At 42.0% G+C, this 23,867-nt stretch overlaps 1 protein-coding gene across 2 annotated transcripts; it reads right to left on the bottom strand.

Annotated features, from left to right (window-relative positions):
- Window positions 1-317: 317 nt before the first annotated feature.
- sptbn4a (spectrin, beta, non-erythrocytic 4a) lies at window positions 318-21,830 on the bottom strand. 2 transcript variants are annotated; one of them, XM_087806931.1, is made up of 20 exons: window positions 21,079-21,830; window positions 20,715-20,869; window positions 14,663-14,926; window positions 13,446-13,679; window positions 13,301-13,390; window positions 12,956-13,234; window positions 12,757-12,887; window positions 11,768-11,972; window positions 10,637-10,882; window positions 10,370-10,504; window positions 9,283-9,524; window positions 8,400-8,538; window positions 7,436-7,520; window positions 7,122-7,333; window positions 4,767-6,052; window positions 4,022-4,082; window positions 3,690-3,958; window positions 3,458-3,631; window positions 3,333-3,375; window positions 318-2,554 (listed from the first exon to the last, which is right to left on the bottom strand). In XM_087806931.1, exons 2-20 carry the CDS (start codon window positions 20,835-20,837, stop codon window positions 2,255-2,257), a joined length of 4,518 nt encoding a protein of 1,505 aa, XP_087663057.1. In that variant the 5' UTR covers window positions 20,838-20,869; window positions 21,079-21,830; the 3' UTR covers window positions 318-2,254. The 2 variants fall into 2 exon arrangements, with proteins under 2 accessions (XP_087663057.1, XP_087663056.1); XM_087806930.1 differs by having other exon boundaries at window positions 20,715-21,830.
- Between the last annotated feature and the right edge of the window lie 2,037 nt (window positions 21,831-23,867).

Below are 23,867 nucleotides of genomic sequence, written 5' to 3'. Positions count from 1 at the left end.
ATTTATTAAGTTATTATTGTCTGACTTATGTCCGCTGTTTTTAAGACCACCTAAAATACAACTATTTATTCTAGAACATTTAAAATCTGTCTGAATTAAAATAGCAAACAAAATGTGTGACCAGTCTAAAAGAGTGTAAGGTCAAAATAATGGGCTGAAAAAAGGAAAAGATTTCATGGAGTAACACAAGACATAAATGTTTCTATAAACGACCTGGTTTAACGACACGTCCTGTTAATAATCACAGTCTCACATTTCACAGCTACTGTCCCAGTGTGTGTGTGTTGTGCGTGCGAGTAAAAGCTGGAGCGTCCACATGAATTTCACGTCAAATTAGCATCAGCAAATTTGGAGGTTTATTTCATGTCATAGCAGCAGGTTTGAATGTAAAGAAACAAAGACATACACACGTTAAGACCATCGATGGAGGAAACAAAGTTTGCACAAGATTCTTTTTTTCGTCAGTCACTGTTTCTGCTGAACGTCCGTCCGACTGACGCGGCGGCAGAAAACCACCCGGTGAGTGTTTCTCGAGTGATTGGAAAGCAAACACTTTGGATGGATTAAATATCTGCCACGACGTTGAGGTGGAACAAGTACAGCCACATAAAAATACTCTCTAGCTCCTATTTGGATGATAAAAAGATGTATTGCAATGACCCCCGACCGTGTGCGCCCCCTTCACTGACCGCAGGACATGGCACTTAAGTTCAAACAGTGACCTGAAAAGAAACATTCACATCAGAACTTCTGGTGGGACTGACCTGACTCGCCGCTACAATCCTCCGCCCACCTCAACACGTCTTTTGGCGTCTCATAGAAAGGAAGACTGTAAATACGTCTTTTTTTTTTTCACTTTTTTTCTTTTAAACACATTCGAGGCGACGGAAAAAGAAAGTCAAACACGCGGCCTGGAGTTCATGTGAAGAACCTTCTCCTTCCATCTCTGGAAGCACGACTCGTCAACACGGTTCACCGACGACGAGGACGCTTTATAGTTCTTACACGTGTTAGAAAATGGACGCATCCGATCGGCCGCGGCGGCGACGAACATAAACGGACACACGTCTCAGCGACACACTTGATCCTTTATTAGGGGTTGGTTTCGGGCAGCGGGGCTTCTCCTGAATCGGAATAAATATGGCATACAAAAATAACAACAAGCATACTCGCTGTATGTCCTGCTGCTCTCCTCTGTGTTTAATACTCTATATATCATATATATGCTAGACCTAATTTGCATATTTTCGTTTAGTTGTGATAAACATTCATATATTGGACGTGGATACAAATGTTTCAATTTCTCAGTTGGTTGTGGAGCACAAGGGCGAACTGGTTACATACAGAGAGTATATATACATGACTTCTGATGGTGGATCCGGATCAGACTTTAGGGGGCGCTATTCTCGAATCTTCTCGGAGCAGTGACGATGCAGAACAACGTAAACAAACACGTCTTGTCATGCTGTCTTGGTGCCAGACTCGGCTCTGGATGTTGGCGAAGTGGACCGTGGACGCACCAACGTCTCCTCCTTCAAATTATTATTGCATTTCCAGTCCAAATGATCCCCGAAAAACAAAAAACAAAAAAGGCAAGTTGCACTAATCGACTAAATCTCATGCAAGGTTTGGATCTTGTATACAAAGGCATTGTGTCGTATAGGCTCAGTGTTACTTCGCGTCACGTTTCGTTTGGTCAAATCATAAGATCAACAACTGAAATTTCCCGTAGAAAAGTGTGTTCGTCGACGCCGATGACGGCGCCAGCATTCCAGTAGAGTAACACGTTATAATCCAGCCAAGTGTGGGGGTTAAATGCCGCTATGATGGGAAGTATACAGGTGTGCTCAGTGTCAGGTAAGCTCATGTGACGAAGCAGAACTCCTGTTTCGCTTTTCCTCCTTTTTCTCTCTTGAACAAAGAGGATAAATAAAAAAAATATATTGCTTCAAAAAAAGTTCTTCTAAGTCATAGTCAAACGCGTCGCTCGCCACTTACGGAGAGATGCTGTGATTAAGAGATTAAACGATCGACGATGGGACGTGATGGTGGATCATTCCTGGGACCTTCTGTCCGTCAGAGCACCACTCTGACCTACCAGCAGGTGGCGCAATGCAAGCATCGATGTGTTGCCCAGGTGAAGGGGAGGGGCCGAGAGATGAGTCTGTCACAGGTGTTCTGCGGCTGTACATGCTCTTCCCTTCCGGGTCACCTCCCCCCCTCAGGTGCGAGTCAGTGGGTCTCACCCGGACCCTCATTTGCTTCTCCCGGAGGTGCTGGATCCGCCGGCGCCGCCCTCCACCTTGTCGGCGATCTCCGACGTGTCCAGCTTCTCGGAGCCGTCGCCCTTCTCGGACCGCTCCTTCTCGGACCGCTCCTCGCCCTCGGCCAGCTCGGAGGGTTCTGACCGGGCCTCGGCGTCGCCCTCCGACTTCTCCTTGCGCTCCGAGCGGTCGCCGTCCATGGAGGACGTTCCCGGCTTGTCCCACTTAGTCATGGAGTCTGACTCGGTTATACACATGGAGAGGTTGGAGGTCCAGGCCTTCAGGTCCTCCTGCGGATGAGAGACCATGTTGAAACTTCACGGTCATGTTTGGAGTTAATGGTAAAAAAAAATGAACTGAAATTGTTTAAGGAAAAGAAACTGGATGAACCTCGTGAAGATGCAAGGTTGAATTTTTGTGTTGAAATGTTGTTGTATTTTAAAATATGGAATTGTTTATTTATTTATTATTATTAGTAAACAGAAAGGTTTATTTTCCTTTTTTCAACATTTTTATTAATTCAATTAAACAATTCCAAAAATTTCGAAATTTCAATAGTTTTTCTACAAATGTTTTTCTTTTCTTTTTAGTCAAAGTCTTTTAAATTCAATATAAAAATGTTGGACTAATTCTGCCAATATTTGTATACTACATTTCTTTTAAACAAATAAAAAATTGAAACGTTCAATCGTTTTTTATTCAATAAAAACAAAACAAATTTAACCTTTAACAGAGAAATTATTGAATAATATTAATCAAAAATAATTAAATCCTTAAAACAAATAAAAAAAAAACATTTTCAACCAGTCCATGTTCTAATGACACTGGTAAACCTCCATAAAGTACCAATAAAAAACATAAAATGTACTTTAAAATAAAAGTATATTTTTGAACAGTGGGTATTGTGTAGCAGAGAAATACTTAGTATACAATTCACTGTATATTTGGATGCATCATAGTACTAGAGTACATAGTAGTAAGATTGTTTTAACAGTTGTTTCAAACAAATGAACCTACAACCTTGAACTGTGTACAAAACAATTGAAAAACGACTATATTCTTTCTTACCTCGTCTTTTGCATGGAACACAAAGTTGTTTCCATCATTTAATCTGTTTTGGAGACAAAAGAGTTCATGTGACGTGAAGAGAAGCAACACAAATATTCCAATGACCGCTAATGAAGTCAACCTACTGAAGAATGAAGACGTTCTTCTTCTTCTTGTAACCCATGGAGGGGTCGTAGGAGCAGATGCTGACGTCGACGGGGGGCTCGGCGTTGTAGGTGACGGTGTGGTTCCTGGCGTCCTTGTAGAAGGTCAGCAGTCCTTCCTTGAGGATGCAGTAAACGTTCACCCACGACTTCCCGCTGGATCAAAGCAAACACAACATGAGTGTCTACACTCGGAGGGCGGATCCGGTCCCACCTGTTGGGGCTCCTCTGCTGAGCCTCCAGGTCAGAGGTCGTGGCCTTCTTGCGGTAGAGGAAGCCTTCGTTGTGGGCAGTGTGTGAGGGGGGCTGGGGGGTCGTCGGGGCACCGGTGGCGGGTGCGGAGCGAGAGCGCCGGGTTTCCTCCGGCTCCTTCGGGCGGGGCCTTCTCCTGGGCTTGGGCCGGTCTCGAGCGCGGGGGCGTCCGTCGAAGCGGGTCACTGGAGCAGAGAGGCTGCTGGGAGGCCTGTAGGGGTCTCCTCGAGCCTGAGGGGACACAGGTTCAGTACGGCTGCCAGCAAGTGTTGTTATGGGATGTTTGGATCTTACACTTGCAGCTTCTCTCTCCTGGACTTGTTCAACGATCTCCGCCATGGTCGATCTCTTCTCCCTGATGGTCAACACAGCAACATTTGATTACATTGTTTCTAGCTCCCCCCAGTGTATGAAAACAGTCACTGCAGTGTCATGGTACCTCTGCCACACATTATGTAAACTGGTTTTTAAACAAAATAAAATAATCTAATTGTGTCTCTTTCTGGTTTTATCTTTTTGGTAACTCGATTACTGGGGGTTACTCTCTAAAATTACAGTAAAAAAAATCCATGATTTATTGACCATTTCTTGTTCAACTTGATAACATTTAGATTGATTAAGCAACATTAAAATCAACTTGCAAACATAACAATGCATATGAGGTTTCATCCCTCTCAACAACCCCATAATGCTTTGCCGCCCAGCCAACCAATCACAGCTGTCCATCACTTTTGACATGGCAACATAGACGTAGATTTTAACTAAAGTACCCTAAAAAGAGCACTGTATAGAAAGGCATCATGGGAGTTCACTGTTGTGTTGTCACCATAAGTAAGATAAGTGAACAAAGAGCTTTGCAGTTTCTGACTGCGTCTCGCTACAATAGCGAGGGGTCATTGTATTTCATAATGAATAAAACCATTAGTACATAAAGAATAGTCTCAAATGTTACCTAGTGCTGCTTTAAATTTCACAGATTAAACGAAATTCAATTACAATCAGTTTAATTCTAAAGGGAGACGCATCTGTTTCTACCCACCCTGACCGCTTGTCGGAGCCCTCCTTGGCCGAGCCCTCCAGGTCGCTGGAGTCTTGTCTCTGGATCCTCTGCTTGCCGCTGCCCTCCTGCTCGCTGGACGACTGCCTCTCCAGGCGCCTCCTGTAGCGCTCCTGTCGCACGATCATCGGCAGCTCGTTCAGCCGGGCCTGGATCTCCTGCTCGCTGGACGTCTGTCTGCCCAGCTTGTACTCCCTCTCGCGCCTCAGGTGATCCATCTGGGGGTCCGAGCGGCTCCCGCGGGGGTCCCTCTGGAGCCGCCCGTGGAGGAGGTCCAGCCCTGACTCCGGGCCCATCATGTCTGCCATCGGGATGTCCCCGTACTGCTCCCGCTGGATCCGGCTGGCCTCCAGCAGGGGGTTGACGGCCTTGTGGATGTGGTTGATCCGCGGTTGCATGAAGTCGGCCTTCAGGTGCTGCCAGGCGTACGCCATTTTGGGGTCCATGATGCCCCCGCTCTGTGCCAGGAAGTTGGAGCTCCCCAGGCTCCCGCTGCTGAAATGATTTTGTGCCAGATAGCCAGAACTTCCCATCCCACCGCTGCTCTGATAATTCTGTGCCAAAAACCCAGAACTGCCCATGTTAGGCTGTTGTGCCAAATATCCTGAACTCCCCAGATTAGCCTGCTGCCCCAAGTATCCCGAGCTCCCCATATTTTGTGATTGCGGTAAAATCCCGGAGCTTCCCATGTTCTGTGTCTGTGCCAAGTATCCAGAACTTCCCATGTTGTGTTGAGGAAGGTAACCAGGGTTTCCTAAACTTCCACTTTGCTGATGAGCCAAGTTCCCTGAACTTCCCAACCGGCCGCTGCCGGGCTGGTTCTGCATCGAGAGGGCGGAGCTCACCCCGAAGTAGCCGGAGCTGTCCGTGCTGGGACCCGGAGGGTGGTAATGAAAAGAGTCCGCGCCGCCGCTCTGGGACGTGAGGGCGGAAAAACCGGAGTCGCTTCCGGCCCCAGAAGCCAGGTGGTTCATGCCCAGGTACGGGGAGCCCATCAGCTTCCCGCCTCCTTGCTGCTCCAGGCCGTGGTAACCCGACCCGTTCAGGACCGGGTTGTAGCTCATGAACGATGACAATCTCTGCGTGGCGGGCGTGGCGCTCAGATCCAGATTGGTTTGCAGAGGTTTGGGTTCCATGTGTGCGTGTGCCGCTTGCCTCAGGAAGGGGGAACTGGTGGAGGGGATGCTGGGAGTCAGACAAGAGAGCGGAAACATCCGTCGGCTGGAGAGTGGAGTCGTCTTTTTATCCTCCTCTTTCTTCTTCTCGGCCTGAAAGGCAGAGAAAGACACTTGAGGAAAGGAGGAGGATTTCAAGCATTTCAAACATCTGGAGTGAATGACTTGTGATGCAGATGAGGAGCAGCGCTTGAGCAGATGATGGCTGGAATGGTGGGAGAGCCAGCGTCACGTTAAATATGTCAAACCATCCACGTTAAAACATGTTTCACATGATATAGATGTTGAATCCATCTCTGGAAAAAATGTTCATGTAACTTACATTAATTCTGCAAAAGTATCTCAGTCCCATCAGAATATTGAATGGTTGAATTGAAACATTTAACATGTTAAACCTTTGAATTTGTTGTTTTTGGGCATTTATTTGTATGTTTTTTTTTTACGAATCATTGAATTAAATAGTTTGTATATTGAAAGGTTTCATCTAAAAATAATTATTTAATAAAATATAATCGAATCACCATTTCATGCACATAGAGTCTGTATTAAATATCGTAATAATATAATTAGTATAATTAAAATGTATTTAATTAAAATTCTGAATTAAATCTTATTTTAAATTTATTTGTAGCCATTTCATTTCAATATTAAATTTTGGTGGCACTAATATACCAACATTATAATAATGAATTTGAAAAGGCCACAGATTATACATTTTTTTTATTTAGAATATAAAACTCTATGTGAAAATTATAATTATTATTTTATAAAATCTATTTTTTTTAATTTGATTATTATAAAGTATCATTACAGAAACTATGAAATTAAATTATTGAAAGAAATATAAAATGTATAAAACAAAAGCAACAACATTTCACTTCCAAAAAGTTTCAACATTTGAAATGTTAAATTCAACCAATCAATTTCCTGATGGCACTGATATACTTCTATACTAACTGATCACATTTGTTAAATGTCTGCAAACGTTAAATCACATTAATAACATGTCGAACATATTTATTTTGGATTAGCATGATGTAAACAACAGAACAAAAACTGCAGTATTTTGTTGTTACTGTAAAGTCATGCCTGCTGAGCCAATAATCGAGTGACTTTCTGTGGTAAAAATGTGCTACAATGTTCTGTCCACACTAAAGCTTACTGCAGAAAGCTGGCGGAGGGAGCTGAAGCGTTCTTTCCAGGTTACAGCAGCCTTGCGGAAGGCCTCGTGACGAAGGATGAGCTGCTCAACCTCGTCAGTTTGGGCCGGAGCCTCTCCTCCTGACGGCTCCCTGGAGGTGATCAGCGGCTCCTTGGCCTTCAGCCAGGCCTCGGCCCTCACCGTCTCCTGCGCGAACTTGAAACTCTCCTGTTCTGAAGGTGGAACATCCTGGTTACTACGAGGAAACTTCTGGAGGCCCCTCGTGCGATGCATCCGAGTCAAGATGGTGGATCGAGCGGAGATGAGCCACTTACTGTGCTGTAACCTGTCCTGGTGTTTGTCCCACTTCTCGATCACGTCCCTCTGCTTGGCCAGGAGGCTGTCCAGCTTCTCCTGGATCTGTAGTGAAAGACAAGAACATGTTCGACCCTTTAACATCCTGTTACGAGTCAATGAGCTAACAATATCTGTCATTTGATCTCGTATGTTTGGTTCAGATCTCGTTGCTTCTGAAACAGCGTGTCCTGCAGTTCCACCATTACGGAGTTATTAGTACTTTTGAGGTAGTATTTAGTTTTTAGACGCAAACATCAATCGTTTGATTTAGTTTTTTAATTTATTTGCTCAAGTGTTAGAGCAACAAATTCTAAACAAAAAATAGAAGAAAATATTTTAAAGAAAACAGAGATGTTAAACTGTGTTGGTTTGCCTTTTGTATCAATAAATATAAGCTTAAAAAGCAGATGGTTTTTGATTCAAGGTTCTCCAAAAGACAGAAATGTATAAGTGTAACATAAATACAGAGCCTTATTTAGCCTCTAATAAATACAAGACAAATATTTTCTGAGGCTCAAATGGAGATAATAAGATTGATACCATTTCACCAGGAAAAACACTCCTTCACCAAAAAAAATAGCTATGAACAAGTACTTTTCATTTTCATTCTCCAGATTATTAGTTGACATTCATGAACTGTCACAAGAAAGTGGCGTCTTGAACGGCAGGTCAACATGCATTGTAGCTTGGCTAGTTGTTTGTTAACCCTTGTGTTGCCGGGTCACCTTGACCCAGAAGCTCAAAAACAAAATCCCTTGTGATGCCTCTGGTTCAAGGTAAACAACCTCCCTGGCTGCCAGAAATACATAGGTGGAGGTAGAGATTACATCTTGCAGGGCGCACAAAAAAACGATCTGGCCGTATGTGGCCCCTACACCTGAATTGGACACAGTTGAAAAATAATAGTATCGTAAAGTGGATGAAGTAGCGAGTAGTTCTGACCTCCTCTGATGCGGGGTTGCCGGCAGCGATCAGGATCTTCCCCAAATCTGCACACTGCTGTATAGTCTTGGCCCGTCCGTCTATTTTGGCCTTCATGTCCTGATGCTGTTTCATCTGCAGCTCCAGGGCCGTCAGATCCCTGGTGAGATCATGATAGAAATGAAAAATACATTTTAAAACAATAATACCTTTGCAGAATTGTTTATGAATCATTTTCATGACACTAATTGCAGCGACAGCTTCCTGCTCGGAGGTTTATCAAATGATTTTTGACAAGAATTTGGTTCATACACATTTAAATATTACTCTAACTTCCTTATTTCCAACTCCATGTCTAATAAGGGGCAAAATGTGTTTATCCGTTTAACTGAGAAGGAGAGTAATTCTTGACATTAAAGGTACTACTTCTTGATAAAAACACATATAGATATGTGGGTCCTTCTAATATGATACATTATTTTGAAAAGGTTTAGATAAAACTCTCACTAGATTAGGTCAAAAATCAACAGTAGTAAATACAGTAGATACCACAAGCTGATGCTTGTATTAAATATAATATAATATATTTACATGTTTTATCCACAAGGGTGAATAATAGCAGCTGTGGTAATCACAGAGGATATTAAACAGCTTGAGTCATATAAAAATAAATAAACACAGGAGTTTATGTTTAGCCGTTGCTTGCATGAAATTGGAAATTACGTCATGATGTCAAGAAAAGCAGGTCAAGGGGAACCGGCCGCCCACTTCAACAGATACAGTAATGAAAGTCCGTCCATCGGGACCGAACACGAGCCCGGAGACTTCCAGCTGGAGCCGGCGATGGCGTGTAATTGAATGTTCTTAAACTGAACTGGCAAGGAGGAAATCACAAAGGTCTTGCCTGGGCTCGTCCCACACGATCTGGCCCATGATTCCTTCCATCCACATGAGGTTCTCGCGCACCACAGAGAAGAACTGGACCTTGTCGGTCACCGAGGTCAGCTGGACACGACTGGCCTCGCAGGAGCTCAGAAGCTCCTTCCAGGCGTCCATCACTTCCTGCTCCTTCACCATGATGGCCTCGGCCTTTTCCCCGGCGTAGATGGTCCTCAGCTGTGCTGCGTTCTCCTGAAGCTGCCGGACCTGCAGAGAGAAATGGACTTGAGGAACCAGGACCGGAATGAATGGTGAATACTTTAAGTACTGGCAATAATGTGAGGGGCTGTAGGATTAAAAGATTGAGGGTCCAGAGGAAAGAAAAATAAATGAAGAAAAAAATTAGAAATTGAAAAACTAAAAAAGTAAAAAACAAAAATATAAAATGTGCTAAACAAGGATTTTAACTAAAATAAATGTTTGTAGTTTTAAAAATGCATCTCATTAATTTAGAGATGTTCAATTGAATTTCATTAAAAGTGTTTAACAGTTTAGAAAAGAAAAAAAAAGTCCTAGCCAATCACGATGAGTTAGTGGTAACGAAAAAAACAAACAAACTTTTGAACAGGCAGAAACCTTGAGCAGAACCAGACTCAGTGTTAACAACCTTATTTTTGAGTACAACAATATAATAAAGAACATGATAGTCAAGTATAATCATAATATATTGGCAAATAATTTAGGGACAGACGATGCTGAGTGACTACATGTGCACAAAACAAAAAAAAGTAAATAAGATGAACAAATCATCCTATAAAACAATTATCTTAACCAGTCAGTCTAACTCTTATCTTAAGTGAAATTATGTGAGCAAATCTATTTTTGAAGACATATAATGAAAGAAGGATAAAAGGAAAACAGAGAAAGTTGGATTCTAATACAAAACAAATGTAATTGAATGTGACCGTTTTAAATAAAATAAAATTAATAATGTAACGTAATCTGACATAATTAACATCAGGGTGGTTTGTTTTAGGTTTAATAGTCACATTTGAACTCACGAGGGTTGGGTGTATAAAGGCGAAGGTATCACATCGTATCACTCCACTCACCTGTGCGACGAGGAGTTGAAGGGCGTGCTCGAAGGAGTGCATGAGCCTCTGCAGGGTGGCTGGATTGGTGATGTTGGCTTGGCAGGCCCTCACCTCTGGCAGCTGCTTCATCTTCCCCGCGATCTGAGCCAAGACCTACAGCACAGGACAGCGTCGTCATCACGAGCACTTTAAAAATAACCCGACACGCGTCACTGCCAGACTGTCTACCTTCGGATTGACAATGACCGGACACGCACACCTGAAGAAATACAATCGTCAATTCACCTCTTTGCAGTCGGTGAAGAACTTGTGAAGCTGGTGCGACGCCGCCAACATCTGTCTCCGGGTCTCCATCAGCTCCAGCAGGTCGGCCCAGGACTCGTTCAAACCGTCTTTCCACTCGGCGATGGTTGCGGCGTCAGAATGTCCACAGTCGATCATCTCGTTCACCATCTTGTTCACCTGATCCATCCGCTGCTGCCCCAGGCCGTTGGTTTCTGTGGCGAACTTGGTGAACTTCTCCTGAAGCACCTGCAAAACAAACACAGAGTCAGTCATCACGAGACCAAATTGAGCCCGAAAATTTAAGATATTAAGGTCTTGTGGCTAAAACAATGACAGCGTGCCGCAGAGATACTGCCAAACGTCTAATTTCACAAGGTTTCACAAAATATTGGCACATAAACAAATGAATAATAATAAACAGTGTTGGCTCACTGAATAAATTGAATCACTTCTAAGATGACACATTTTTAACCTTGGGGAAGGTAAGATAAAAAGATATCAGATACTTATAATAATATAAGGAGGGAAGTACGGAAGAAGATCAGGCCCATTGGAATATTGAATTCGACATATGAAACGTTGAAACCTTTTATTAATAGTTTTTAAGAATGTAATTTTTATATGGAAAGGTTTAGTTTTTAGTAATTGAAAAAACAAATAAATAAGAAATAAATAAACATTTTAAAAACTTTTATTTTTTAATTTTATTGTTACTATTTTAATTCCAATAATACAAAATACAATTTCTAAATTCAATCCTAGCCTTCTTTAAATTCAATATAAAATGTAATGATCTGACTAACCAGTGCTACTATGTCGTCATGTGATTGTCTACTGGTCGCATGATTGGCCGAAAGCTAATTTTTGCATTGAATTTTAAAGGCTAGGAATAAAAAAATGTACATGTCTATTTGAATTATTGGAATTAGAATATCAAACTCTAAGTGTAAAAATGACTAGTTTAGTTCAATTATTTATCCAACCATTTGATTCTGATGACACAGACATACTTTCATAGTGAGGCAGTTATACGTCTTTTCTACAAATTCTTCATTGATAAAAATATTTATATAATCTCTTTCAGAAATGAATTTTAACTAAATAAAAACATCACAGTGGGTGAGTGCTGACCGTGACGTCCTCCAGGTCGTGACCCAGCTCAGTAGAACTGGCGACAGCCTCCCGCTCGGTGATCCACTTCTCCAGCTCCTCCACCTCCTTGTTGAGCTGGTAGAGCCAGTACTGCTGCTCCAGCTTGGTCTTCCTGTGCTCCACCATGTCCTTCAAGGACACGTAGAGCCGGTCGATGTGCGACTGCTGCTTAGTGATCTGCTCACTGATCAGAGTGTCGAGACCATTCAGAGCATTATTGAACACAGTAAAACACTTCACGCACTTAAAGACATTAAAATAATGTCACACAGGGTTTCCATGAAGTGTGTCTTGCACACATTTATAAATACAGCAAATAAAAATATAACAACAACAATAATATTGATTTTAATTTAAAAGAGCTTACCATAAATATGAAAAATAGGATAATCAACATAAAGAAATTAATTAGCCTCAGCAGCTATTGTTGATCAATAAAAATCTGGTTAAAAAAATACAAAATAACAGCTAAAAATGTCTCCTCATCAACCAAAAAGTCTAATTGCGTTAATTCATCCACTCATCAATGTGTGATGCCTTCAATTACGTAGGAATGGATATGGTGCATTAAAAAGTAAAGGAAGCAAAAAAAAGCAAACACAGAATAAACCTCAATAAATGTCACTTAAAAAACATTTAAGAGATCAAATAAGTACATTTAAATTATCTGATTATTATAACTATTTATATTTTCCATGTCGTTTTTATTAATTTTTCTTTTAGTTTATTTTCAGTAACATTTTTAAGTATTTTCTCGCCACTATCGTGATTCACTGGTTCTTGTTTTTCTTTTTCTAAAGCTTGAAATGATTTGACACTTTCAATAAAATTGAATTAAAAAAGGATAAACAATAATCGTGCAGGCCTTCTTCATGGAGACCCCGATGCTTAAAATAAATTGAACTTGCAGTGGCTTCAAATGACTTTGATGTAATGAATAATTGAGAATTCAAATTTCTCTTCAGCACCTTGCAGGATGTCCCAGCTCCAACAGACGCTGGCATTGCTGCGACAACATGCCCACTGTCTCCGCGTAGGTTTCCACCGTTTGCTCGAGGACCAGATGGGATTTCAGCAGCTGCAGCGTGCTGGCCTCGTCCTGCAAGTGACCAGAGGGGAGTCACCACTGGTTCTTAACACAAGTGCGACCCGGACGGTTGTACTGACGTTTCCCTTCTCCTCGTTGACCAACTGCAGCTTCTGGCCCGACAGCCAGGACTCCACCTTGGCGGCGTCGCTGTGGTACTGTTGCGACTGCAGCGTGGCGTCCAGCAACACCGACCTGCGCTCCGTCTCCAGCTGCAACACCTCCCACAGCTGCCTCACATGACCTGCGCCCTCACGCACAAACTCCACCTCGGGCGTGCGCAGCGATGCGATGATCCCCGCTCGGTCCAAAACCTCTTCCACACGCGCTCGCCGTCCGGTCAGCTCCCGTTGGAGGGTCTGAGGAAACCGAACATGCCTTTGAGTTTGATCCGGCGTGAGACTCACCGTCAAGTCTTAAATCACCTGATTCTTCTTGACATGCTGCTGCACACTCTGAAGGTTACTGCCGTAATCCTTGCAGGAGGCCACAGGAAGTCTCTCCTGGATCCACATCTGTCACCATTTAAAGAATCATTCAGCGTTCCTCACTTCTCTCATCTTTACTCACGATCTCATCCTCCAGGTCCTGGGCCACTTGGTGCATCTCTTTGGAAGCCAGCAGGATGCGGCGGCGCTCCTTCAGAGGCTCGATGAGGCGGACGATGCGGGTCTCCACCATGGCTGACTGCTCCTCTCCCTCCTTCTCACTGGCCAGCAGATTCTGCTGGGGAAGGCAGACCCCCTGCAAGCCTTCTAGCTCTCCGACCTCTTTATAAAAGTCCCCCATCTGAGACTCCATAGCCTGCAGGGAGAGATGTGTGGATCATGTGACACGTTCTAAGAGGACATGGGTTGAATTCACAGCAGAGCGGGTCAGTCATGTCTTTTCAGATCTACTGTTACCAGTGAGTCCTGTATTTTAAAATGAAATAGTATTTGTCATGAATGTTTTCAAAAATAAGATTTTCTCAATATGCTTAACTTTCGAAATTAAAATGTTTTGATTAATAAATACATTTAATTTTCCCTTTGACTTTAACCTAAACCTTAGGCTAAATTAACCTTTCTTTAATGGTTGTACTTAATTCATCCAACCTTACCCTAAAACAACATTTAGTTTTTTTTTTTAACTTTAATAATGTCACTTATTTCTACATAATTTATGTTTAATGTATATTTAATTCAGAAATCACATGCTATTGAAATACAGAGCAAATCATCAACAAAGTGATGCAATACAGGGACACGGGACCAGGATATTTTAGCCGTTAAGGCAGTGGTTAAAACTAAATGTATATTTACTAAACTGTGAGATGAATTATAAGTCTGATTGGGATTTTATCTATCGAAAATATCTTTTTTTATCCTCATTATCAGTGCATATGAATTTGCTTTGTTAGAGTTGTGCAATATTAAACATGAAATCCCTGGTTCTTAAACATGAATAGAAATACAGTAACACTATTTACACAGTGCAGATTAAGAAATTAAAGTGTGTGTTATTTTAAATTTGTGTTCTAGAGTCTTATTGTAGAGTGGAAAGAACTGTCCTTTCAACTAATCCTTCTAAACAACTTTTACTGTTGTCTCTGGATATAATTGTTGATCCTTAATCTTTGTTTCTTATTACAAACACTGACATCTAAATAATCATAAACATGAACATTGATCTATTGGACGCCTCCTGAGCCTTGATCATGACATATGTGCTTAACTGTTTAAAGGTCTGACTAGAAACTGCAAAACCAAGCCTGAAAAATACATTCATTTTAGTGTCAGACTCACCTGGAATTTCTGGAGCTGCTCATTGAAGGTGGGCAGATGGTGGGCCTGCTCCAGCTGGGGGGGCTGCCGCTCCAAGTGTGAGAGCTGGTGGTCCAGGTCGGAGTAGCTCTTGACCACCGGCTCCGGCTTGTTGTTCTCAAAGAGCTGTCGGGCTTTAGCCTTGGTGGTGGTCTCCAGGTCGGACCAGCACTCCCGGATCTCCTCCAGCTTCAGCTGCACCACTGACTGGAGCTCCGGCTTCTCCTGGATCAGCTCGAGACCCTCCTGGAGAAACCAGGGACTCGTCAGAACTCCACAAATAACATGGTTTAGCACAGAAATTACATTACGGCTCCATTTCCTGGCTGAGCAACTTCTCGCTCTTCATGTGTAAATGTCAACTTTAGCTTCAAGGGTTTAGTGTTATGGGTCCAGATGAATATTCCCTGAAAAGCCTTAAGTGCATGAATGCTGCATAGATCATCACAATCGCTGTAAAAATGATAAAGATGATCGAAATGTGTGTATCTGTATGACAAAAACACAAAGCACGCGCATCCGCTGACACACACGTATATTATTAGTAGATATTGTATAGTATAGTATTAGTAGTATAGTATTGTGTAAAATGCAAAACATATAAATAAACCATGTTTAGTATTTTCTGGTCATACCTCTTGAAAACAATGACGATGTAGATATTTGAAGTCAAAATGAGACACGATGATGCAGATAACACAAATATAGAAACATTGTTTCTGTGAGCGTATATGGGGAACGTTCTTATTAACTGGGTATACTAATAATAAACTAGGTTTCATCTCTCTGTCCTGTGCTGGACTGATCCTCCACCGCGCTCATAATGCAGTGCTGCATTCCACCTCTTGGCACAGACTCTTTGCTTAACTGCTGCTAGCACTCACTCGCTCGCATCCCACCGTCCCTCAGCCTCACTCTGCCTCTTGTAATGCAGAGCCAGCAGAAAGTGCCCCCACACCCCCTTGCTTGGCTTTACTGACACACAGAGAGGCAGAGGAAACCAGAGAGGGGTGGGGAAGAGGGGGGAGAAAGGCAGAGTAAAAAAAGGAAGAAGGGAGGAAAATGAATAAAAAGGTTTATGGAAGAGGAATAGGACTGGAGGTTTGCCGGCCGCGGAACAGCCGTGGCACAGTTGGATACGAAGGGCAACTGTGAGGTGTATTTTTACAGCAGTCACGGCTTTTCACCGCTACCGCACACACGTACACACGCGAGTCACAGATTCATGGCAGCATTGTGTTACCAAATTCTGCAGGCTTCCTGTGATGCTGATGCAGCAGGATAATGGGTGGGATTCAAGGGCTTGTTCGTTTCACTCACATAAATAAAGATGCTCGAACATCATCACACTGAGATGTGAATACTTTCATGGATTAAGACATAGCGTGACTCTGTACCTAAATACATTATAATTTAATTATATGATTCACATGAATGTGTGTATCGTCCTTGCTGTACCACTACCCTACTATAGAATATACTAAGATGACGTCAAGGGCTTAGAAGCCTATTAGATCAACAGCCTTTGTAAATGTAATACACATGTTATAGACATCTATGCTGCTTTAAAACATTTTTGAAAATAGTCTAAATGAGCTTCATTAACAGCCCAGTATACACCATTTTAAACAGTTGGATATTTAACGAAAATGACAGAATTATCAGATCTATAGCAACTAGTCCTGTTGAAAATAATCCTAAAATGAGTTACCTAACTGTTTATTATTAAAAAACATTCTTTCAACATTACCTAAATTCATCTTTTAATTGGAAACTAAATTAAAAGTGTGTTATTTGTCATCCAGTTACAAAGTTGTTTTTTCTATTGAAACTACAGAAATGAATAAAATCTCTGTAATATATATTTCAATAAGATCTGAATTTCTTTTGTTTTAAATTAAAAATAAATAAAACACTGTGTATAATCTCTTGCATATCATGTTCAATTTGGAGGTCGATCCTAACCCTAACGTTTGATCCTATGACCTTCTGCTGCTCAATGTTATATAAAGTAAGGATGGTCATAATCTTTTAATCACGTAGAGAACAGTAACAAGGTTTGCGTTTGTTCCTTAGAATAGATGATGGTTTATTGGCTATTATTTTTATCCAGCATTGAGGTTAAGGCTTGCTTTATTGTACTTTACAAATTATTAAAATATTTCCCTTTTTTCCTCTGTCCCTGAGCAAACCAGCAGGATAATAGACGGATGTGAGCAGAGAAAATCCCAACAAATATCATCAAAGTGTCTGGCAAAGTGCAACATTTATTAACAATAAAGCTTTAGAAAATACACATGTACTTGCACTACGCTGAATCCTGGGACGATGTAATTATGGGGATAAAAATCTGCCCTCAGACTGGATTAGCATGAACAGTATTGGACAGATTTAACACCATCTGATAGTCTCACAGTCGCAGCTACAATGTCGCAGCCAACATGAGCTTCTGCTCCATCAATGACCAACACTGCAGCTTCATAGAAAAAATAAAAAAGCTGACCAATTCCATCTTTGAACACACCCTGAATTCATACAGCACTTCAGTTAAAATACAATAATCCTTCCTAGGAGCTCAATCCTCCGCAACACATTTAGTTACACAGAGAATTTGTAGAATCATGACCTGTTAAGTCAGGATTCAGTTTGACCTTAAATCGACACCAATAAAACATTGCACTGCTAGAATGTCCCTTCTTTAGCATGTGCCTGACTGTCATCATTGATTTTGAGTCGATTCCGCGCATCACCGTCCTGCTGGTGGAAATATTTATGAATCTACAAATAGCCAGCGATAAATACAGCCCAACCTTAAACATAGCTTTAATTGCAGCTGGAGGGGAATAGTGGCTTGCTATTTTAGCAGTGCAAAGACCTTTCAAATCGAATTATACTGGACAACTACAGCCATTAAAGTATGAACGTAAACAGGCGTAATGCTGACACAGACAGGCAAGAGTAGTTTTCACATCAGGGGTTTTGAATTAAGAGACAAAAACATATAGTTATGCAACCATCTTGTCCTCACACTACATCATAAATCCATTACGATTTTTAATTCCACAGTTTTTTTTCAGCGTCAATGTTACCCAAAATAACATTTTAATGAAATAATTAGGAAAATTTGATAATAATTAAAGAAACAGGTGTTCGGAGTTCCATGGAGATTAAGAAATGTATTATTTTTGCTCATTGGTTGAGGTATGCACTTTCTCAGTACTTTTTAAGTGAACTATATCCGTATCAAATTCACAACCATCCCTTTAAAAGTATTGCGCTCTGATTCAACAAGGTGGATTATAATAAAACATTCTACCTTCTATGAATGAGCAGTTCAAAAACAAACTCCACCAGAAATCAAAAATATATTTTAAAGACGATCAATTCCACTCATATAAAAAGGACATTGTTTGGGAAACCAGATCTACTATTTCCATGTACAAACAGAACACAATTATATTATTAAAAATCACAAGACAATCTTCAAGACATTTGTAACACAACAGTTGTCTTTTCTCTGCTCCGGACCTTTCAATTCATTGAATAACATATAACACAACCTTTCACGATGCATTCTATTTGTCTTGAAGCTATTGAAACTAGATCTTCCCATATGATCCAAATATATCTCTTTAAGTCTTCAGTCTTCTCCAGTTCTGAGAGTCTTTTTATTTGATAGAGAATATTAATCCAAATGATATAGAATAAATAATAAGGCAAGTCCACAACCTTCTGGACCTTGATCGTCTCCCTCAACTATTTCCATCATAAGTATTCTTGTTGCTCAAGTTCCACCAGATGATCTTTAAGTTTTTTCTTTTACTAGGAACACCTTACAAACAGCTAAAGGGTTTTTTAGTCTTGGGCAGAAAAAAAGAAAACCCCTCTCGAGCTGACAAATTAGTAGTTATCCCAAGTTAAATTATGTTAAGATCTCATTCATAAGAGCTGAGCTGAAAGGCGATTAAGAAATAAAATGTAGTTCTTAAGCAGGTACAGTAGGCTTTCTGTGCATTTAGAGAAGACATTTTTTGGGGGAAGCTTCTAATTTCACGTTCTTAGTGTGTGAGAGCTCGTACTGTGGGGTTTAAAGGAAGTCTACATCTCTAATCACCAAATAAATCAGACAACAAAAAATAAAAATCTTGAATTCCAAGTAATGAACAGCGACATTGTAAGAATGAGGACTGACATATGACCTCTAAGCTCAGAGTAGGGCTCAACACGAAGTAAAGGATGAGTCATTAACGAATCCAGACTTGTTCAAGATGCAGATAACAGCGCGATCATCACCATCGAGGTGAGAAACGACAGAGAATAGATGCAATGACAAGCAACAGGGGCCAACCCAAAAGGACACAAAGTTCTCCTGATAACAGCAGGATGCATGGTCATCTGTTCTCCGTCTCTCAGGTGTCGGTGGAGATAACAGCGGGTAAGAAGATGGGATTTTTGTAGGACCATGGAGGTCTACATGGGATAGGTTCACACCTTTGATGACTTCAGTGCTGACGCAACTGATTTGGGTCAGCAGCTCAGCAGGAAATTAAATCGTGTTGTTTTCTTCTCTGAACTGATACTTTTGGTTTAACATGAAGCAAATAAATACTTGTAGGACAGAATACAAATTTAGGATTTACTGAGTTCAAGGATTCTATTATTTTTGATGCATGTCGTGATAGATTTTCACTACAATCCAAATTAAATAATATAACAAAAACACTAGCCTGCAATTTAACATTCTATCTGCCGGGCGATAAAATTACTGAATTATTATCACATATGTTGCCACAATAGCATAATATCTGAAGTATATTTATTATCTGTTAATTTGTGTCTTCATCTTAGTTAATGTAAAAAGCTAAAAAAAACAACAACTAGCTACTGTACACTGTAATTCTAACTGATATCCAGCAAAGGCAGATTATAACAATCCCAAGCAAAGAAGTATGTTTAATTCCAACCAACATTACAATATGGCACCTTAAATTAAGAAATATTATGTTTGTTTTTAACGCAAAACCTGTAACGTTATGACATTTATGGTGTAAAATATTAAGGTAGGATTGAAAACAAATTGCAGTTAATGCTTCAATACATGGACGATATTTGGACGAGACAGGTTGGAACGTTTCTTTTCAACTTACACTCAAACCATTTTCTCACAAAGCATTTGTAGATGAGAGAGAACATTGGATGAATGTCAATTTATATCATTAAGAAAGACTTGAAAAGTTGTAAATGTTAATCCCATCATCAAAATAATTTTTACAAGATAGCAGATAATAAACGCCCTGTGAATCACATAGAAACATGTCGTGCTAACATGCTAACACTGGTTCAAAAGCGTTTCCTTCAGGATTTCAATCTAGGGCTTCATGCTGAACAAGATACATTTACACAATGTTCTTAAGTCATAAAAGATGAATATGAAAGCCAAATGAAATATTTAGCGTGCAAGTGTCGTGTGCGTTATATTGAACAATAAGCGTGGTGTTAAGCTCACTTAGCCAAACACTGATGTATATGATGAAGACACACCTTCACATTACCCTCGAATACCTGAATATTTATCTATTGTACGCCAATAACCAGGTTGAACCTCGCTGACTCAGTGAACTGCGGCCCAGCTGTGCCTCTCTCAGGCAGTGGGCAGTGAGCGTGGATGAGACATTGCTCCGTCCATGCAGCAAAGCATGATGGGAGCCCAGAAACTCATAAGAACCTGATGTTTACATCACCGAATTCGATCGCGCATCAGGTGCGTGATTAGAAACGAAAGCCTGTTGGAGGCAGATGCTCGTGGACGCGAGGCCTTCGCTGCCTCGTCCCTGCCCTCTAATTCTGAAGTTGTCAGCAAACATTTGTGATTCAACGACAGCCATAACCTTGAGAATATGAGGAAAAATGATCGATAAGTCCCACTCTTTGCTTATTCGGGTTACCACACCCACTTTGACAACCTTTGTGTTAGAAATGACCCCCCGCCCACAGACTTGCCTCTGACCTCTCCGTCATGTTCACCTCCACTCACCTGCTCTATCTTGGCCAGCCATTCCTTATTGCGGGCCAGTTCTGCCATAAAGGCCTGGTGCTTCAGCCACTTCCTGTGTAGCTTTTGAGCTTCATCCCGCGCCGTGTCCCGGGCCATAAGCATCTTCTCTTCCACCCGCTGTCCCAGTCACTCAGCTAGGGGAGACAAAAATAGCCACCATCAGGAGCCCAGAGCTTGAGCTAGCCCTTCTTCCCCCTTTTCCCACAGGACGTCCTGCCACCCTCCTCTACGACAGAGCCACCGGCTCTGCTCTGCAGGGGCCCGGGTACCTGTGCTGTCGCCACCAACCCCACCCCCACCAGACACCCTTTTCTGGAGGAAAAAAAAAAATCAAGATAAGCACCTCAGCAGCACTGGTAGCAATGGATGCTCTCAAGCCCTTCCTTCGGGTCGCCCCTGGGTCCTCATGTCCTACTACTTCATGAGTCCTGCGGTGCTGATGCTGCAGTGCCTGCTAGCCAGTCTCAGGGAATGCAAAAAAAACAGCCGGTGAAAAAGAGGAGATGCGCCAATGAAAGCGCTGGCAGATGCACACATCCAAGATTCCTAGTGTGAGACGCCCGGGAACGTTGATTAGAATCCAGCCGTCACTGAAGGAGCAGCGGTAGCATAGCCACGGAGAACGGTCGTCCAGCCGGGGCAAACCGGACCATCCAGAATCGCCAGGTCCCGGTCAATCTGTAGCTCTGTTTAATGAAGCTGTAGACAGGAGGAGGAGGAAGAGTTAGTGTGGGAGGAGCAGGGTGAATGGGATGCAGAGGCAGTGCAGAGGAGGCCAGATAACATAAGCTATCTTCTCACGAAAAGCCTCCTTCCCACCACTGCAGGATGCACACACAAGGCTGGTGTGTGATAACACGCTCGATTTTCTCCTCAGCTCCCCTTCCTCATGTCCCCGAACAGCTCAGCCGCAGTTGGTGCATGCTGCTGCAGTCCTTGCCTCTCAGCTATGCTCCTGTGTGTGTGTGTGTGTGTGTGTGTGTGTGTGTGAGTGTGTGTGCAATCACAATCAGCACTGCAGTGCCGGAGCAGTAAGGGAGAGAGAGAGTGAGCGAGAGGGGGAGCGAGAAGGAAGAGGTGGGGGAGAAGAAGGTGTAGGGGGGGAGGGCAATAGGAGTGGGAGAGACAGGGAGAGGCAGTGGTGAAAGGGGGGAGCGCCGGAGCAAAAAAGGAATACAAAAAAAAAAAAAGAAGCATAGGATTGAAAAGAGGGAAAAGATGGTGTTGGAGGAGATGGGGGGGCAGTGAAACAGAGAAAGGAGGAGAGTGCCTGCGTCATCCCTCAGTGTCACCGGGGACATTTCTCTGCACTAGAAATGACTGCACTCGGGACCAGGAGCAGGATTTTTGAGGGGAGGCGTTTAAAAACAGCTGAATGGGAGAGAAAGAGGACGCATGCACGCATGGATCGCTGTGCAGCCGACTGATGTGGATCGTCGTTTGCATGCCCTTCCTCTGGGCAGCATCTGAGAGGGTCTGCTGCTGCAAAGCCTCTCATCTTTAATACAACCGGTTCTCGCGCATGAAACACCTGAACACGTAGAACAGGATTTTAAGTTCCTCCTGAACACGGACATCACTCAAATCCACAAAGTTTATTTTTGAGTTTCATTTCCTCGTGGCGTTCCCATCAGCACCATGTATCATAAATCCAAAGTGAAAATGATTCACCGATTCTTCATCCAAGACGTTCCTCCGCCAGAGTGAAGATGTTCTTTGTCTTGACCTGGGTATGTCCTTATAGCTGGACGTGCCAGGGAAATGAGAGGTAAAGACACCATCGTAAACCTTGGCTACAGAGTCTCAGACAGATGTTAGAACTTCTGCTCTACTTTCACAAGAAAGACACTTGAGGATTGTTCACCAATCGGTTGCTGTGACTTAACTGTTGGTGATTAAACCATCCCTCACCCAGAATGCTATCACCATTGAAAGATAACCAGATACCACCAGAAACTTCAGATTCTTTGTCTACTGCCTTAACTTCTTGATGGGTATTTCTGGCAGATGTGTGGTGACTTTTATTAAAGTGAATAATACTAAAGACTCACTGACCTACTACTACTGCCGACCTATTATTTACCAAACCTAAGTTTTCTACATGGTTTTTCATGAACCTGCTTTACATCTCGCTTCCTAAATTGCACCACATTCCTGACCCCCATAATCCATTTTTATGGTCAACAGGCAGTGAAGTGCTAATGGCTTTAAGACTGAGCTTTGAATGCGACCGCAACAACCTCCACCCTGATCCTAGTTATACTGAACATGGCCAGGTCTGCTCATTAGAGGTACAGGAAACATCAGGGCATTCCTAGGACAAATATTTTGGCCACTTGCATCCAGAACCAAGGTGAGGGGAGGAAAGGGCAATTCAGACAAGTCTAATCTTTGCTATAAAGTGCTCTGACATAGTCTTGGTGATACAGGTTAATCTTGTCAACCGGTTTAGCAGGCTGTAGTTCTGCATCATTTCCTTGGAATTGCTGCCACAAAGATCTTGATCTACAAATGCATGACAAATGAGTTACTCCATACTGTAAATTCATCATGTACTACATAGTGTTGTGTGTTGGATGAAATCCGGTTGCACGAGTTCTACCATTAGGTTGGAAGCACTCTTGATGGTCCTGAATGATCAAAATTGTGCTCGAAGCAACTCTTACACACTTGAGTGGATCTCCAGGATCAATGGAAAGATCAAGGACAAACACACGCCTCCTGGCATTTACAATAAAATCATGTGTCCTTGCATGTGCATACATGTTGGCATCAACTATAGGCTGAAACTCAAACGTGGCTCAATGGCGACATCTACAGGTCAATGAGTTCAATTTGGAGCAATAATCTAGTATTTATTATGTTCCTCTTCAATTCCTCGACAAAATTGTATTTATATCTGTCCAAACACATGACTTACTGGTATATACTGTGTGTACTTACAGACAATAACCAAATTTGACATAGACAAAAGATATGACAATAAATAGATCCGCCAAAAATAAAAAACGTTAATGCACATGACAAAAATACATTTTCCGGTTTCTGTTACATTTGCCCATGGATGATAAATGCCACATAGAAATATTGATTTCCACACTGCATATAATTGACAACAGCTAATATATTAAA

The sequence above is a fragment of the Callionymus lyra genome, chromosome 14 (genome assembly GCF_982586985.1).
Source record: "Callionymus lyra chromosome 14, fCalLyr1.hap1.1, whole genome shotgun sequence".
Lineage (NCBI taxonomy): Eukaryota > Metazoa > Chordata > Actinopteri > Syngnathiformes > Callionymidae > Callionymus > Callionymus lyra.
Note: the sequence above shows the minus strand (reverse complement) of the source record. Positions and strands in the feature narration are given on the sequence as shown.

What these genes read in the sequence shown, in the direction of transcription:
- sptbn4a (XM_087806930.1), bottom strand. Translation starts at nt 20,837, where the DNA reads ATGCTTATGGCCCGGGACACGGCGCGGGATGAAGCTCAAAAGCTACAC. An exon ending in TTCAACTCCTCGTCGCACAG is followed by an intron (nt 9,525 to 10,369) that starts GTGAGTGGAGTG and finishes TTCTCTCTGCAG; the next exon opens with GTCCGGCAGCTTCAGGAGAA. An exon ending in GGCTCCGACAAGCGGTCAGG is followed by an intron (nt 4,083 to 4,766) that starts GTGGGTAGAAAC and finishes GTTGACCATCAG; the next exon opens with GGAGAAGAGATCGACCATGG.